The 19,215-nt window shown below is 43.8% G+C and overlaps 2 protein-coding genes across 7 annotated transcripts in view; one reads left to right on the plus strand and one right to left on the minus strand.

The window, feature by feature from the left end:
- Positions 1 to 19,215, plus strand: part of LOC108713698 (potassium voltage-gated channel subfamily C member 1) — a 36,286-nt gene that overhangs the window by 15,183 nt on the left and 1,888 nt on the right. For 2 of the 5 annotated variants that reach the window (XM_041589633.1, XM_018257207.2), the window contains exons 2-3: positions 9,026 to 9,959; positions 16,557 to 16,745. In XM_041589633.1, the coding sequence (XP_041445567.1) occupies positions 9,026 to 9,959; positions 16,557 to 16,745 (1,123 nt within the window). The remainder of the gene's footprint in view (positions 1 to 9,025; positions 9,960 to 16,556; positions 16,746 to 19,215) is intronic. The other 3 variants (XM_041589635.1, XM_041589634.1, XM_041589636.1) reach the window with 2 other exon arrangements.
- The window catches only part of sergef.L (secretion regulating guanine nucleotide exchange factor L homeolog), a 56,773-nt gene that overhangs the window by 176 nt on the left and 37,382 nt on the right, over positions 1 to 19,215 (minus strand). The gene's annotated exons all lie outside the window — the stretch shown is intronic.

Below are 19,215 nucleotides of genomic sequence, written 5' to 3' on the forward strand. Positions count from 1 at the left end.
TGAGAGTTATAGAAGAGAGAGAGAAATATCCTGAGCTGGTTCCTCGGATCAACATCCTGCATCAATTTACATCAATTAGTCTCACTTGCTATAGTGCTTTTTGCTGGAAATATAATCCTTTTTCTCCAAGATGTGAAGTCCCCGGAGAAGTCTTTCAAGTGCGTTGTAAAATAATCCCCTGTCTCTGCACAACCCAACGGACTCGCTGACTTCTCCATATTAATACTTTCCTTGTTCATTTCTGCATCACTGGCATCTCTAGGAATGGCTGAGGAATCGTATGGGAGGAAACATGGGGTGCTTCTGTAGCAGCTGCCTGGCATTGAGCTCTAGTGCCAGTCTTTCTCTCTCTTCATCATGGAAAGAACTAGGATACTTCCAAAGACCCTCTACCCTGGAGCTCTGCAGCCTCCCACACCCAACTGAATCCCATGAGCTGGATCTTGATTACCCCCCCCCCCACCTTTTGGTGAATTGAGGCCTCTTATACTTTGTGCTTCTGTGAGATGTGGACTTTCTAGACCTTCTTCAAAGTGACCCAAAAAAACGCAGTAGATTTAGTTCAGTATAGGTACAGTATGTGTCTATATGCTGTGATTGGCTGCAGGTTGGTCTAGTCCTGTGCTGTGATTGGTTAAGGGGATTAGTATTAAGGTGGTCACAGATTAATTATGATCTTTCCTGCAACCAGTGGTTGGTTTCAATAGACTTATGGAGCCAAATGGTCAGATATATAAGGGTAGAAACAATGACGATTGAGCGCTAACAGTGGCCGATGTTCGGGTGCCGTCAAAGGACCCGATTGCCTGCCTGATTGACAAGCCAACTAATATCCAAGTCGGCTCGTCTCCCACCATGCAAGCAACGAATATTGGATGAAAATTCGTTATGATATTATCGGTGCATCTATGGCCACCATTAGCCCCCGCCACCTTCAAAGATGAGGACACAAAATGAAAAAGTCAATCACAGTAGGTGCAAGTAGTTGAGTCCCATTGACAACAGAGTATTGGGACTATTTGGGCAGCAGGCATTGTGACATTGGGGGGTCTTGCAGACACTGGCAGAGGGGTTATATAGATAAGAGGTGGGACACTTGCTGTAAGTATAGAGGCTGGTGCCCATTTCTCTAAAGGTGTAAGCAACATTATTGTGGATCAGGGTGCAAGGATAGGCAAGCACTGGCAGATTTGCACCTAGTGAATTGCACACTTTTGCGGAACTCATTTCAGCCAAAGACCTGTAATTTTTACCCAGCATGCCCCTCAGCTGCTGTTAAATAGAAGGGTTAATGGGCAGCTCTGGGCCTCTGATCATCAGCTCCAGGATCTCAGGTTTCAATTGGCTGTTTTGTTCCAAGGAGGCCCCTTGTGTAACCGGAGCTGGAAGTGCAATTAGCTCCTATTGATGTGATTCCCTGCGGCTGGGAAACAGGACCCCCCCCCCCAATACGAAGCTGTCTCCCCTCTTATACAGGCTGATGTGTCCCCTCACCATTAGATGCCATAGGGAATGAGGTGTGCCAGGTGTTTCCTATGGAAAGCTGAATAGATACAGTTTAATGAGTTTTATTAACGAGGGGTGGGGGTGCTATAAGCACAGGTTCTGGCTCACAGTGGGCTCAGTACATAGAGATGCAGCACCCCTCTTGGGTCCATAAAGGGAGTCAGTGAGTGTGGGTGTCAGGGAAAGTGCCCTCATATGACGTGGGCTCAGCACAGACCTGACTCATGTTGTGATTCCCGGGGAAGCAGAGTGAACCTGTCAGTTGCATCAGAGCCCAAATGATTGTGCCCCACTCACTGTAGCCCAATATGCTTATCCAATGCCCACGTCAGTAAAGAGGGACTCTGGGGTGTGGGAGCTGCTCTGTACAAGGGGCTCCCAGGCACTTACCAGATTTACCTTCTGCAGTGCTGGATCCACTGGGCCCTTTCCATTCCAGGTTCCAGAGTAAAGTCTGGAGTCAAGGGAAGCAACACGGCAGCTCCCTCCCTGTGTATAAATATATATATACTGTATATACAGCACCAGTGTAGCTAGTGGGTATCTGAAGGCCGTGGGTCTGTATGAAAATAACTTCATGGGGAGTGTGGGGGTGAGTGGGACGCTGCTGTGATTTCCCCACAACTCCCTGCAACACAGACATGAGTGGCCCAGTGGTAGCCCCGCAAGTGTAGAATCACATGACTGGAGGAAAGTAGATAGGTCCAAGTGTAGAATCACATGACTGAAGGAAAGTAGATTGGCCCAAGTGTAGAATCACATGACTGGAGGAAAGTAGATAGGCCCAAGTGTAGAATCACATGACTGGAGGAAAGTAGATAGGCCCAAGTGTGGAATCACATGACTGGAGGAAAGTAGATAGGCCCAAGTGTAGAATCACATGACTGGAGGAAAGTAGATAGGCCCAAGTGTAGAATCACATGACTGGAGGAAAGTAGATAGGCCCAAGTGTAGAATCACATGACTGGAGGAAAGTAGATAGGTCCAAGTGTAGAATCACATGACTAGAGGAAAGTAGATAGGTCCAAGTGTAGAATCACATGACTGAAGGAAAGTAGATAGGCCCAAGTGTAGAATCACATGACTGGAGGAAAGTAGATAGGCCCAAGTGTAGAATCACATGACTGGAGGAAAGTAGATAGGTCCAAGTGTAGAATCACATGACTAGAGGAAAGTAGATAGGTCCAAGTGTAGAATCACATGACTGAAGGAAAGTAGATTGGCCCAAGTGTAGAATCACATGACTGGAGGAAAGTAGATAGGCCCAAGTGTAGAATCACATGACTGAAGGAAAGTAGATAGGCCCAAGTGTAGAATCACGTGACTGGAGGAAAGTAACTAGGCCCAAGTGTAGAATCACATGACTGGAGGAAAGTAGATAGGCCCAAGTGTAGAATCACATGACTGAAGGAAAGTAGATAGGCCCAAGTGTAGAATCACATGACTGGAGGAAAGTAGATAGGCCCAAGTGTAGAATCCCGTGACTGAAGGAAAGTAGATAGGCCCAAGTGTAGAATCACGTGACTGGAGGAAAGTAGATTGGCCGAAGTGTAGAATCACATGACTGGAGGAAAGTAGATAGGCCCAAGTGTAGAATCACATGACTAGAGGAAAGTAGATTGGCCGAAGTGTAGAATCACATGACTGGAGGAAAGTAGATAGGCCCAAGTGTGGAATCACATGACTGGAGGAAAGTAGATAGGCCCAAGTGTAGAATCACATGACTGGAGGAAAGTAGATAGGCCCAAGTGTAGAATCACATGACTGGAGGAAAGTAGATTGGCCCAAGTGTAGAATCACATGACTGGAGGAAAGTAGATAGGCCCAAGTGTAGAATCACATGACTGAAGGAAAGTAGATAGGCCCAAGTGTAGAATCACGTGACTGGAGGAAAGTAGATAGGCCCAAGTGTAGAATCACATGACTGAAGGAAAGTAGATAGGCCCAAGTGTAGAATCACATGACTGGAGGAAAGTAGATAGGCCCAAGTGTAGAATCACATGACTGAAGGAAAGTAGATAGGCCCAAGTGTAGAATCACGTGACTGGAGGAAAGTAGATTGGCCGAAGTGTAGAATCACATGACTGGAGGAAAGTAGATAGGCCCAAGTGTAGAATCACATGACTAGAGGAAAGTAGATTGGCCGAAGTGTAGAATCACATGACTGGAGGAAAGTAGATAGGCCCAAGTGTGGAATCACATGACTGGAGGAAAGTAGATAGGCCCAAGTGTAGAATCACATGACAGGAGGAAAGTAGATAGGCCCAAGTGTAGAATCACATGACTGGAGGAAAGTAGATAGGCCCAAGTGTAGTATCACATGACTAGAGGAAAGTAGATTGGCCGAAGTGTAGAATCACATGACTGGAGGAAAGTAGATAGGCCCAAGTGTGGAATCACATGACTGGAGGAAAGTAGATAGGCCCAAGTGTAGAATCACATGACTGGAGGAAAGTAGATAGGCCCAAGTGTAGAATCACATGACTAGAGGAAAGTAGATTGGCCCAAGTGTAGAATAACATGACTGGAGGAAAGTAGATAGGCCCAAGTGTAGAATCACATGACTGAAGGAAAGTAGATAGGCCCAAGTGTAGAATCACATGACTGGATGAAGTCAGATGAGTGTCAGCTCCATACAATAAAACAGTGAGTGACAGTGTCAGTGCTACACATAGTGGGCTGATTGTACTCGGCTGGACATACAAAGCTCATCATATTTCCATCCAGACAACACTGTGTTTTGCCTAATTGTCTCATGGAGTTTTACAGATTCATTTCTTCATTAATTAATCATGTGGAGGACCTGCTGGTCTCCATAAACAGCAACATGGAAATGAATAAATGAAAGTGATGTATTTGGCTTTGGTAACACCAACGTCAGTATGTTACTGCTCTTTGCTGGGGATGCTGGGAGTTGTAGTTCAAAGGAACTTTGTATGTGTAGAACAGGCGTTCATATGACTACCCATAATCCCTAGGGGCATGGATTTGCCTTTCCCCAAGTCTCTATAAAGGTTCAGATTCAGCCCTTGCACCATTGTCCTGGTCACCTCTCATAGCCTTCCTATTGGGTTATGTTCCCCCTGCACACATTCCACACAGACATTCCAAGTACACAGAGGCCCAAACAGCCCCCCAATAAACAGTGCTTGTGTATGGCATCCATTTGCCTGAACCCACAGATGAATAAATCCACAACAAAAAGAACAAAGTCTGTTGCTGGGAGAAATACTGGTTCCCAATGCCTTGGAATGATGGGGTTCAGTAGGGTTGTACCCCTGTTACATCCCTCACTGTAGTGCCCCCTACTGGCCAGTGCAATATTGGCCTCTCGTTGCCGAGAAAACTCCTGAGAACAGCTGGGGGGGGGGATTTGGCACAGCTGCTTCTCTTTCAATGGCCTAATTGGGCTTTTTGTCAGCTCAGGCTGATTGCTCGTTAGTGTTTCACTGGCCTAATTGGCTCCCATTCCAACAGCAAATCAGGGGCTTCACTATCAACATCTCCCCTGTATCATGGGAACAGCTTTTATACAGATGTGACACATAACCCCCAATGTGCCTCACTCAATGGCTCAGTGGGAATAAGAGGCAACTACATACGTTGCCCAGTGCCACTGCTTTGCCAAATAAAAGCCAATAGGACTAGAGTCATGACATATGTTTAGAATGGAAAGGGGGAAGAAGGGTTAAGGGGCAAGAGAGTTTGAGGCCAATACAGGAGATTAAAGCCCCAGCAGCAGGGGAGGGAAGGGTTAATGTGCAAGAGAATTTAAGCTGGTGAGGGGCAGGGATAATTAGGGATAATTATTGCCGAATGTTAAACAAGCAGAATCTTCCAAAGGGGAAGAAAGAAACTTGGGGAAGTGCCAGCGGCTTCACATAAAACAAGTGCCCATTTGCATATGAAATGAGTAAGAATTAGTGAAATGAGTGTAGTTGTGTAAAATCAGTGCCATTCTGTGCCCACAGCTGCTCTATGCCCATTTATTTACTGTATATAGTGCCAGCATAATGCAGCCCTGTGTTACTCACTAGTGCCACACAATATACTGCACTGCCCACAGCACCACCATCTCTTTATGTCGGGCACAAGTTCTAACCTGGCTAGGTAAGTGTGTGAGTAGGTAAGAGTAAGTGTGGGTAGTTAAGTGTAAGTAGGTAAGAGTAAGTGTGGGTAGTTAAGTGTAAGTAGGTAAGAGTAAGTGTGGGTAGTTAAGTGTAAGTAGGTAAGTGTGTGAATAGGTAAGTGTGTGAGTAGGTAAGTGTGTGAGTAGGTAAGTGTGTAAATAGGTAAGAGTAAGTGTGGGTAGTTAAGTGTAAGTAGGTAAGTGTGTGAATAGGTAAGTGTGTGAGTAGGTAACTGTGTGAGTAGGTAAGTGTGTGAGTAGGTAAGTGTGTAAATAGGTAAGAGTAAGTGTGGGTAGTTAAGTGTAAGTAGGTAAGTGTGTAAGTAGGTAAGAGTAAGCGTGGGTAGTTAAGTGTAAGTAGGTAAGTGTGTAAGTAGGTAAGAGTAAGTGTGGGTAATTAAGTGTAAGTAGGTAAGTCTGTGAGCAGGTAAGAGTAAGTGTGGGTAGATAAGTGTAAGTAGGTAAGTGTGTAAGTAGGTAAGAGTAAGTGTGGTTAGTTAAGTGTAAGTAGGTAAGTGTGTAAGTAGGTAAGAGTAAGTGTGGGTAGTTAAGTGTAAGTAGGTAAGTGTGTGAATAGGTAAGTGTGTGAGTAGGTCAGTGTGAGTAAATGTAAGTAGGATAAGAGTGTGAGTAAGTAAGTGTAAGTAACACAAGTAAATGTTCCTGGACATTCCCGTTAGGAATAGAGAAGTGATTATTTAATAGTGATTATAATATATAAATATAGAGCATGGCACAGTTTCTATAATGACACATATAATTGGGGGGTCTCTGCTCCAGCTGTTATTACTGCACGGAGACGGGTGCCATTGGGGCATGTTTAATGCCTTTATTTGCCCCTCACCCCAAACTTGCCCCATTGTCTCAGGCAGGGGCCACTAAAGGTTCCCCAGCACAAAGCTTCTGATCATTGGCTGGAGCTGCCGGCTCGGTCCAATGGAATCGACTTACAGTTTATAGGTTTGTCCCACAGAGCAAAGCTAAGGGCAAATTAGAGCCCAGGAATTTCTGCAGCTATGGGTGCCCACCCTCACATAGTGCCCATCAGTCATACTGGTAATGGGTCAGACATTGTTTTATAGTCAGCCTTTCCCTGGTCATAAAGGTGTGAGGGGTCCTAGTGCAACACAACCCTACTTCCCTGAGGCCCATGACTTCTGCTGGACTGGGTTATGTGCTGCTACTGCTCTAGTTATTAACTAGTCTTGTTCTTACCATGAGGTCTACTCAGTAGCCATTGGCATTAACTAACTACCAGGGGCCCATGTCATTGTTACCATTCATCTGGTCTAGTTATTACTCTGGGTAAGGTCTCTTTATTAACATGTGTATAGTTACTAGTAGTAGCATGGGTGAGTTACTAACATGGGCCTGGTCTTGTCATTACTCTGGGTCTAGTCTACTTATTAGCTTGAGTCTGATCTAGTTAATATCATGGGTCTTGTCTAATTATTATTAATTAGGTGCATCATCTAGTTCTTGCATGGGGTTGACATAAGTATCAGTATGGGGAGTTAATAGCATTGGGTAGACTAGTTATCAGTATGGGTAGTTATTAGCATGGAGTCGGTATAGTTATTAGTATAGGTGGCTAGCTAGGTAAATATGGGTACTTAATAACATTGGGTCGACTAGTTATTATCAGTATGGGTAGTTATTAGCATTGGGTCGGTATAGTTTTTAGTATAGTTGGTTAGCTAGGTCAATATGGGTAGTTAATAGCACTGGGTAGATTAGTTATTATCAGTATGGGTAGTTATTAGCATGGGGTTGATATAGTTATCAGTATAGGTAGTTAGCTAGGTAATCTGGTTCATTTTGGGTGGATTCACCTTCACAGTAGACATGTTCCCATCAAGGAGAAGATGCCCAGAAGACCAGAAATCCATTGGATGAATGCTAAGCGGGCAAATGTGCCCAGGCCAGAGAGTGCCAGGCAGAGCCCTAGAGCCCATTCTGAGAAATGACTTTCATTGAAAGAGAATTGTTAGTGGGCACATGGGCCCTGGTAGTTTAGCAGAGACAGTTGGTTGGCACAGCAGTTCCAATTAACCAATTAACACAATGGCACTCATCCATAATAATAATCCTTATGCTAACGATTGCTCGGGAAGTTCATCCTCTAACGAGAGAGTGATAAGCACCAATGCGTTTCAGCCCTCACATTTACATATAGACCCTTCCTAGGTGAATAAATGGATTGGAGCTCAACGTTCTGTCAGATTAAAGGGGTACAGAGAATCAATACGAGAGACCACCATGGCACTCAGAGCTGCAGAAGTGCACCCAGTGGCAGCTCATATCCCCTCAGTGGGTGGGTACTTGAATGGAGAGGACCCCCTAGACCCTCACTGACCTTCTCCAGTCACTGCTATAGGAAGGGAGACATGATGGATCATACCAATTAAGTCTCCCGGGGGGGGGGAAATCATATGATCACAGGCAGTGTATATTACTCAGTCCACTAAATGGTCCATATAGAAGTTCATGGTCATGTATAGGGGTCAGGGAAAACCCCACATGGGATCATCTATAGGGTGAAAAACCCATAGAGGGGGGTATCGTAAGCAAGTACAGAGTGGCATCAGACCAGTAGGACTCCATATATCTGCCTCCTCAGCATCTAGAAGCACCCATTTATATTAGGGCTCTGTAAATATGCCCCATGGGGTGGCTCCTGTATAAATCACTCCAGGCAGTTCATGGGCATTTAGCTGGTTCCTGCACACTGATAAACACATGGGCCCCCCACCCCTCAGCCAATGGGATTCATGGTGGTGCTGCAGATAAGCCGCTCTTCTTGTTTCTAAGGCAACACGTTAGCAGCCCATCTCGGGGAAAAAGATCAGCATTTTCATTCATTTAACTGTGAGAATTTGCTGGGGAGACGGAGGAAGAGGAGCAGGTGCCTGAAGGACGTTCTCATGCAGGAAGGTCACCCTGGGCAGAGATTCACAATTCCCATCATTCCTTGCAAACTGCTCATCCCCACATCTCATAGGCTGGATAAATGTTTTACCAACAAAAATACCCTCTGCAGTATTTCCAGTGTCCTTGGGAACTGGTACCAGGACTCATAAGCAACATGGCACCTCCCTCCTCCCATATGTATAAATACAAATATACAGAGAAGGAATGTTCTGGGCACACAATAAGCTATACCCTCATACTGTACTGTCTAAGGGAATCAATATGGCACCTCCCTCCTCCCATATGTATAAATACAAATATACAGAGAAGGAATGTTCTGGGCACACAATAAGCTATACCCTCATACTGTACTGTCTAAGGGAATCAATATGGCACCTCCTCCTCCCATATGTATAAATACAAATATACAGAGAAGGAATGTTCTCCTACTAATAAGTTGTGTCTCTGCTTCCATTACAGTACGTGGCATTTGCCTCGCTCTTCTTCATTCTGGTCTCCATCACCACCTTCTGCCTGGAGACCCACGAGACGTTCAATCCCATTGTGAATAAAACGGAAACCGAGATCGTTGGCAACGAGACCCAGTTCCGTTTCTACAGAGAGACGGAGACAGAAGCCTTCCTGACCTACATCGAGGGAGTGTGTGTGGTTTGGTTCACCTTCGAGTTCCTGATGAGGATTACCTTCTGCCCAAACAAGGTGGAGTTTATCAAGAACTCTTTAAATATAATTGACTTTGTGGCCATTCTGCCTTTCTACCTGGAGGTTGGACTCAGTGGCCTGTCTTCCAAAGCTGCTAAAGACGTTTTGGGCTTCTTACGAGTGGTGCGATTTGTCAGGATTCTTCGAATTTTCAAGCTGACCAGGCATTTTGTAGGCCTGAGGGTTCTGGGACATACCTTGCGTGCCAGCACAAATGAATTCTTGCTGCTCATTATATTCCTGGCATTGGGAGTCTTAATCTTTGCCACAATGATCTATTATGCTGAGAGGATAGGTGCTAACCCAAATGATCCCAGTGCCAGCGAACACACACAGTTTAAAAATATCCCCATCGGCTTCTGGTGGGCGGTCGTCACCATGACCACGCTCGGATACGGAGACATGTACCCCAAGACTTGGTCGGGAATGCTGGTAGGAGCCCTATGTGCTCTTTCTGGAGTGCTGACCATAGCCATGCCCGTGCCAGTCATCGTGAACAATTTTGGAATGTATTATTCTTTAGCTATGGCTAAGCAGAAGCTACCAAAGAAAAAAAAGAAGCATATCCCGCGTCCGCCCCAACTGGGATCCCCCAATTATTGCAAATCTGTTGTAAACTCTCCGCACCACAGCACTCAGAGTGACACATGCCCGCTTGCCCAGGAAGAGATATTAGAAATTAACAGAGCAGGTAGGAAAACGCTCAGGGGGATGTCCATCTGATACAATGTCACTTCCATTGCTTGTAGAGATTTCCTCCTCGGTCCGACTCTTTCCATAGCAAATGGCTAGTGCATTGACCCATTCCTGTTCCTTGCCACATGCTAGCCGCCAGTTCAGGGGCACAAGGCAATGAGGCACTTAAGGTCAGCCTGTAGTATTTAGGGCTTCAGAACTTACTTGGGAAGCCTTAGGAACGACCCTTAGATTAGTATCTAGCATATTCCAGATGAATATGCTATAGAGCATATAAGGAGATAAAGGCCAATAGGCCAGGCATTCATGTTGCATGCGTTTAGATGGAAGGGAAAGAGCAAGGTACCCTGGGAAGTGGACATATATCTGTTAGGAGCAGCTATGTAGCTTCATGAGTGGCCACAGCACAAGGAACTCACTAGGAGTCCAATGTAGACGTAGGTACTGTAGGACATGTATTATATAGAGCATGCAAGGAAACCCAATATACAGTATATTACATAGACAATAGCTTTTCTTATTAACCAACTGTGAGGAACTGGGAAAGGCTAAGGATCCAATGGCAGGAATGTTGGGTAATGGGGTTATTAGTGTGACAATCGGATTGCGGATGTACCCAGTTTGGTGCCAGCAACACGCCCAGCTCAGCCAGTATTACAACCTAAGGGGACAGTCCACACATATAGGGAAACGTATGGGCATATCCCAATAGTGCCATTTCTCAGTTCTATGAGAACAATGTCAGTGTTTTAGCCCTTAATCTACCTCTACTCATGGAACATCAGCAGCAGGGCAGGATTTAGTGTGGGGCAATTGTTTGATAGTCTTACTGTCTCTATAAGGGACGACGATCTTTGCACCCCCCCAAGCTGTGTTGGAAGTGCAACTCTCAGCATCTCAGGGGTTCATGGGAGTTGTAGCGCAACCACAGCTGGTAGGTTGGATATCCCTAATTTCCACAGGTGAGGGGGGGGTCAATATTCGCTGCATTCTTTGGGAATACGGACCGCAAGTTCAAAACAGAAAAGAGCCAAGTGACCGGGGAAGGTGTAGCACTACAGAATGAACGGTCGATAAGTATCCCCATCTATGTGTGTGTGTGTGTTTGTGTCTGTACAAATAATGTCGTGTGTGTGTCACTCGCAGCGACACACCACTCGTTCCTCGTTAATTCTGCTCAATAATTCACCAGCAAGTTCCCTCCCTCCCCAATGAGATGTGAATGGAGCTCAATGCACCTTGCTCAGGGCTTTTCGGAAAATGATTCTGACCAATCATTTTAGTGGAATATGTTTCTGTTACCATACCATGCATGCTGACAGTGAGAAAACCAACTGCCACTCTCACCCTCTCTCTGGGATATATTAATCATTACCAAACATCACTGGGATAATCGGATGGGTGAGATTTACCCCTTCACATTCAGATCCTGCTTCAATCTGATCTGATGCCTCTGCTCAGGCAGAGAGATGAAGCCCAGATGGATAAAGAGGTGGCATTTGGGTTTTCTCCATAAATCCATACCAGCCAATTGTATCAGTATTTCTGTACATTAAATAGTTCTGCTTTCATTTGCTCTGTTCAAAACCAACATCTTTTAGCTGTGCAATGAGGCACCAGCAGCGACCATGTTTAAGTGCGTCTAATAGTTGTGTGCCGCAGGTCTGGTTGGTAGGATGGTAGAGTAAATATGAGGGCTGCCTTTCCTTTCTGCCTGTGCCATGCATTAAAAAGGGCTAATGCCCCACAGGGCCACAGCTTAAGGCACAAAGAGATCTCATATAACATGCTGAAGGGTCAGATTCAATGTAAATGATTATGTTATATAGCAAAGTCTAGAGACTCTTGGGGCCATAAAAATGTTTGGAGGTCCACATCTGGACCATGGACCTCCAATTGGATAACCCTCGCTTAAAGAAATGTAGACTTGCTACAGTCATATCTGTTATCAGATGATCCATGGTAGGCCAGATCCAGAACTCTCTATAAAACACACAGTTTAGAACATTAGCAATAGGACAAATTAGCCATAACCATCAGCCTTCTTTGTGGAACTATAGAGCCTACAGACCTCACCCCCTCCACACACAACAATCCTACCTACTTATAGACTATAGAGCCTTGAGTCCCAACTCCCTCCCACACACAACAATTCTACCTACTTACAGACTATAGAGCCTACAGGTCTAACTCCCTCCTATACACAACAATCCTACCTACTTATAGACTATAGAACCTACAGGTCTAACTCCCTCCTATACACAACAATCCTACCTACTTATAGACTATAGAACCTACAGGTCTAACTCCCTCCTATACACAACAATCCTACCTACTTATAGACTATAGAACCTACAGGCGTAACTCCCTTCTATACACCACAATCCTACCTACTTATTAAACTATAGAGCCTACAGGCGTAACTCCCTCCTATACACAACAATCCTACCTACTTAGCAACTATAGAGCCTACAGGCCTAACTCCCTTTTATACACCACAATCCTACCTACTTACAGACTATAGAGCTATAGGCATAACTCTCTCCTATACACAACAATCCTACCTACTTATAGACTATAGAGCCTTGAGGCCTAACCCCATCTCACACACAACAATTCTACCTAATAATAGACTATAGAGCCTTGAGTCCCAACTCCCTCCCACACACAACAATTCTACCTACTTACAGACTATAGAGCCTACAGGTCTAACTCCCTCCTATACACAACAATCCTACCTACTTATAGACTTTAGAGCCTACAGGCGTAACTCCCTCCTATACACAACAATCCTTCCTACTTACCAACTATAGAACTTACAGGCCGAACTCCCTTCTATACACCACAATCCTACCTACTTACAGACTAAAGAACTTAAAGGCTTAATACCCACCAACACCATGACACTTCCACTGACAGTAATTATGGAGCTACTGATCTTAGAGATTCACCTCCCAAGAGTAACATAACAATCACACAAATTATAAAACCATAAAGCCCAGAGGTCTAACGCTCACCTACATTTGACAATCCTACATATTTATAGACTATAGAGCCTAGAGGCCTATCTCCCATATTTAGTATGACAATCTTACCTACTCCAACTATAGAGCCAAAAGGTCTAATTTACTTAAGGAACTATAGAGCCTACAGGTCTAATGCCCACTATAACTATCCCACCTACATACAAACAATGACATAATGATATATGATGACAACAATTGTACTATAAAGCCTAGAGTTCAAATTCCATTTATAGAACTCAGAGCCTAGAGATCTAATCATAACCAATACAATGACAATAGTTAGCGAAGTCTAGAGGTTAGAAGTCCATCTTTACTTTACTTACTTAGCCTTCCCATGTGCAGGTCTGGACTGGCAATCTGTGAGTCCTGGCAAATACCAGAGGGGCTGCAGTAAGATGCCATAGAAAGTGACTATTAAATGGGCTGGTGGGGCTGTTTGGGCCTCTGTGTACTAGCAATGCCAGGGCCTATTTTGAATCCCAGTCTAGTCCTGCCCATGTGTTACTGATCTATCAAGCCTTGAGGATTAAACCCCTCACCTATACCATAACAATCGCACCAATGTATAGAATATAGAGCTCTATACTCCTCCAGCACATGACAATCTTCCCTACTTATACAGACTTGATGTCTAACTCTTATGTACAATATGACAATCTTATGTGCTAAAAATATACAGCTTAGAGGTCTAATCAACTTAAAGGAGAAACAAACCATAATTTTTTTTTAAAAAAAACCCTACCCCCCTACCCTACATAGACCCCCTCCCTCCAAGCCTAGCTGCACCCTCCTGGGCAAAGTCCCCTAACCCTTTACTTACCCCTCCGTGCAGATTTTGTCCAGCGGAGTTCACGGGCACCATCTTCAGCCGCTTCGGTAATCTTTGGAATGAGACCAGCGGCTGCTCCAACTGCACATGCACCGCTTTGTCTCATTACGAAGATTACCGAAGAGAAGAAGATGGTTGCCGTGAATTCCACTGGACAGAATCTGCAAGTAAGTAAAGAGTTAGGGGCATTTGCCTGGGGGGCAGCTAGGCTGGGGGGGGGAGGGAGGGGGTCTATGAAGGGTAGGGTTTTTTTATTAAGGGTTTTTTTCACTTTAAAGGAAGCATATACTATGACAACCCTACCTCCTCATGGACTTGCAGAGCCTAGACATCCATCTCCCAGGCATACCATAACAATTATGGAACCACAGAGATTAGAGGTCTAACTGCCACCTACACAACGACAATCTCACCTACTTTAAGCAATTTACAGAAACAGAGAATCTAGAAATGTCTCAAATGTAGGCTTCACTGCCTGTTCTGAGGTAGGGTTTCCCCTTTAAAGCACTTTATAGAACCCACTCAATGACAGAAATAAAGACAAACACAAGAGACACAAATAATTATAGGGCAGTTAATATTTTTGCTCTCTTGAGGCCACCCTCAAGTCTACATGAAGCCTTTTAACCACCTGTAACCTTCTGTAGCTCTTGTCTGTTATTATCAACAACAATAGTCTCTCCTGATCTACAGTCACTTTCCACTGAATATAATACAATAAAAAAGTCACAAGCCATTGTTATGCATCTTTGTTTGGACTATGAGCATGGCCAAAATGTCTGCTGTCTGGGACTGGCTGGAGGCATCTTGACATCTTGCACAAATGCCTGGCTCCTCCATCCAATGAACATTAAAAGCTTCATGCACCAACATCTTAATGGTTTCCCCCTGACAAAATGCACATGCCAACTTTTTAGTTCTATTCACACATTACATGAACACTGCAAAAACAAATGAGCCACTTATTTATTTACATGTAATACCAAGGCAGTAACTCATGGCAACCAAATATATTTTTATCTCACACCAGTGCCATAAATTTTGAATTTCCACTAGATATAAGGGATAAAATACACCTACTGTAAATGATAAGGATATTAGAAGCCACTGAGGGGTTGTTCTGTGACCATATAAAGGCACAAGGCTGAGTTATACAGGGAACTCTGAGTATCACTCATGTATTATAAGGGATAATGTACCCCCTACTGTAAATGATAAGGATATTAGAAGCCACTGAGGGGTTGTTCTGTGACCATATAAAGGCACAAGGCTGCAGGCTGAGTTATAGAGGGGACTCTGACTATCACTCATGTATTATAAGGGATAATGTACCCCCTACTGTAAATGATAAGGATATTAGAAGTCACTGAGGGGTTGTTCTGTGACCATATAAAGGCACAAGGCACAAGGCTGAGTTATACAGGGAACTCTGAGTATCACTCATGTATTATAAGGGATAATGTACCCCCTACTGTAAATGATAAGGATATTAGAAGTCACTGAGGGGTTGTTCTGTGACCATATAAAGACACAAGGCTGCAGGCTGAGTTATACAGGGAACTCTGAGTATCACTCATGTATTATAAGGGATAATGTACCCCCTACTGTAAATGATAAGGATATTAGAAGTCACTGAGGGGTTGTTCTGTGACCATATAAAGGCACAAGGCACAAGGCTGAGTTATACAGGTAACTCTGAGTATCACTCAGGTATTATAGGGGATTATGTACCCCCTACTGTAAATAATAAGGATATGAGGTCACTGTGAGGTTCTGTGACTATATAAAGGCATTCGGAAAAAGGTTGCGTTATACAGGGAACTCAGAATTCTATAACGAGGAGGGAAATCTTTTCATATAACCATGATAGGACAGGCACAAGTACTATAAGGAGTAAGAAGACAATGTTCTCATATAACCATGATAGGAAAGGCACGAGCACTATAAGGAGGAGGAGGACAAAATTCTCATACAACCATCACAACCTCCTCCTTATAGTACTACTGTAAGGAGGAGGGCAACGTTCTCATATAACCATGATAGGACAGGCACAAGTACTATAAGGAGGTGGACAACCTTCTCATACAACCATCACAGGACAGGCACAAGTACTGTAATGAGGAGGGCAATGTTCTCATATAACCATGATAGGACATTTTTTTACAGAATTTATAGGTGCATCTTAAGCCACCCATAAGATTGAATTGCCTTTTTTATGTCACTATCAAGACCAACATTGGCATCTCACCCCACTGACTTCAGTGCCAACATTTTTCTGCCACCACCTCTGCTTATTTTTACATTGCATTTAAAATGATTTGGTTAATATCCTGACAGAAAACTAAGTTATTGCCATGTGGTTCCAGTGTCCAATAAAGTAACCAGTTCCGACCTGTCCCATCAACATGATATGATTGTGCTCTGCGGATACGTTGAACACATGAAATAGATTTTTTTTTATATTCAGCGTCGGTTTTCTTTCAATCACAAGTTGTTCCCATTTTCTTTGACAAGCCACTATGGGAATTTCCCTTTTACCCTCCACTTATTATCTCACCAGGTTTATTTTCCTTTTTTTGTTTGTTTTACATTTTTCCTCCCTAAAGTGTAGGGTGTAATTGGAAGATAATTGGTGCCTTTATTACACACCTCGTAGCTGTAAATAGCTCCCAAATCTAACGTTCTTCTCTCACTACAACCGAGTGTTTCCAATAGCATTCTGCTTATATGTTTGAAGATTCCAAAGTGAATGGAGATGTGGCCAAGGCGGCGTTGGCAAATGAAGACTGCCCCCACATAGACCAGACTATAACGCCTGATGAGGCCCTGTCCTTTACGCAGTCTAGCACTCGCGAGAAAGGTGGGCCTTACTTTCTCCTTTCACCAGAGGAATACCCCAGCCCACCTGATGGAGGAATAAGGAAGGGTATGTAGAAGAGGTTTGGACTGGATAGATTTAGCTGTAGATATCTAATATTCACGCAGTACCCAAGACAATGGATTCTAAATATATACATACCCTGTTATTCTATACAGTTGCCACATTGGTCAGGACCACCAAGGCCTTATCACTACCAGGATTCCAATAATAGTTCCAACTGATTGCATTCATTTTTTTGCATTGGCTCCACAAAAGGCTCAGGTTTGAGGAGTCAAAAACCTTAAATACCACAGGAGCCCCCATGGTACAAATGTAGCTTAAATACAAGGGGCAGACTATACTGTAAATGTGGTCCCTATCCTCTTGGGCTTGCCTGCCTCCACAACATTGTGTTTTTTCCATTTTTCCATGATATAAAAGAGGCTGGTGCCATGCAAGTGTAGAATGGAATCCACTTGGGTCTCACCAGAATGGCACAAGAAGCCAACGAGGGCACTGATTTAGGGCAGTGTGTGAGGACAATATGGTCCTCCAGCTATTTGCCAATACCATCACCACCTATATCTTATTTGTAACTGGGATATTTCGACCTAGTCTAATGCCAGTTGATTGCACTGAATGTAATCCCTCCTGATCAGGAGACAAGACATATGCATTGAGTTACCCCAGTATTTTCCCTAGCTAATGTTCACAAACAAACAAGCCAGGCATTTGGCAGTTCGGCAACCTATTCTCTTTTGAGCTTTGGTGCAGTCAGTAGATATTTCTATGTACTGGATACAATCAGAGCAGGCGAATCATTTCCATATCCTTATTTTACTGCACGTAGGTGATTAAACAAGACGTTAATAACTTGGGGGCTTGCTCTTGGCTGTTCAATTCATTATGAGGCTTCTCTTTATGGAGGTATGAATTGTGTCTCATACTGTAATTGATCCAAGAAGCAATCTCGGAGCAGAGGAAAAGGAACCCACTCGGTAAATGTTAGCACTTTTTGTGGCCCATCAGATGTCTGTTCCAAACATTGTTATTGTCTGTACTTAATTCCATTGTCTGTTACTGTGTAAACTTTCTGAGCTGCAATTATATGCATGTCTGCAAGCAACAATATAGCTGCATGCTCTCTCGTTCCGCGCAAGCTAATGGGTTGTATCACTATGGCAACAGGAAGAATAAGTCCAGTACAATGTGCATGGAACATAAAAAAACTAGGAGATGCTACATTCATCCCATCTTATGTATCCCTGGCACTGGCAGGTCAGAGCTCTGGCTCAGTCTGAATCTCTGGGCTTCTGGGCTTCACTAGAGATGAATCTGGATCTCTGTGAGTCACTAAAGATTAAGCTGGATCTCTATGTGTCACTCTAGAATGAATCTGGATCTCTATGTTTCACTAGAGATGAATCTGGATCTCTGTGAGTCACTAAAGATTAAGCTGGATCTCTATGTGTCACTCTAGAATGAATCTGGATCTCTATGTTTCACTAGAGATGAATCTGGATCTCTGTGAGTCACTAAAGATTAAGCTGGATCTCTATGTGTCACTCTAGAATGAATCTGGATCTCTATGTTTCACTAGAGATGAATCTGGATCTCTGTGATTCGCTAGAGGTGAATCTGGATCGCTATGTGTCACTAGAGATGAATCTGGATCTCTGTGATTCGCTAGAGGTGAATCTGGATCGCTATGTGTCACTAGAGGTGAATCTGGATCTCTGTGATTCATTAGAGATGAATCTGGATCTCTATGTGTCACTAGAGATGAATCTGGATCTCTGTGATTCGCTAGAGGTGAATCTGGATCTCTATGTGTCACTAGAGATGAATCTGGATCTCTATTTGTCACTAGAGATGAATCTGGATCTCTCTGTTTCACTAGGGATGAATGTGTGTTTCACTAAAGTTGAATCTGGAACTCCATTACTAGACATATATCTGTTTTCTGTGTTGCGCCCTGAATACATTTCTGCTGCAAAGATTCCAGTAAATAAGTATCTGTTTCATTAGCATCAGATCCCGTTCTTGGCTTTTCCCTGTGAACAGGTCTGAATCTTTCAGTAAAAAAGATCTGGATCTATACCCCAAACCCCTCAGAGATAGACTTGGATGTTGCACTGTAGATGCACCTGGGCAAAAGCTTGGGTTACAGATTTATCGGGGTTCCAATATGACCCTGTTTGAGCCATTACAAGAGCATTTTGGATCTTCTGTTCCACTAGATTATTTAGGAACATTCAAATCTCCCTTTAATGTGCAGATTCGTCTGTTCTCTACATATCCAGCTGAACAGGGTCTAGTGTTTAGTAATAAAGTAAACCCAAGATTCCATTTAGTCCTGGGATTTGTAGAAGATTCCCTAAAGAATCCCAAAGCCACCCTCTGTCCTGCAAAGATTTTATTGTGTGGGGGGAGGAATCCAGTGAATCAAGTGCAAACCAAGGGAGGCCATGCAATCGGTATAGATGGGTGCACTACTTGGAGATTTACACGCTCCTCCTCTCTGTGTTCACATATT

This window comes from Xenopus laevis, chromosome 4L (assembly GCF_017654675.1).
Source record: "Xenopus laevis strain J_2021 chromosome 4L, Xenopus_laevis_v10.1, whole genome shotgun sequence".
Lineage (NCBI taxonomy): Eukaryota > Metazoa > Chordata > Amphibia > Anura > Pipidae > Xenopus > Xenopus laevis.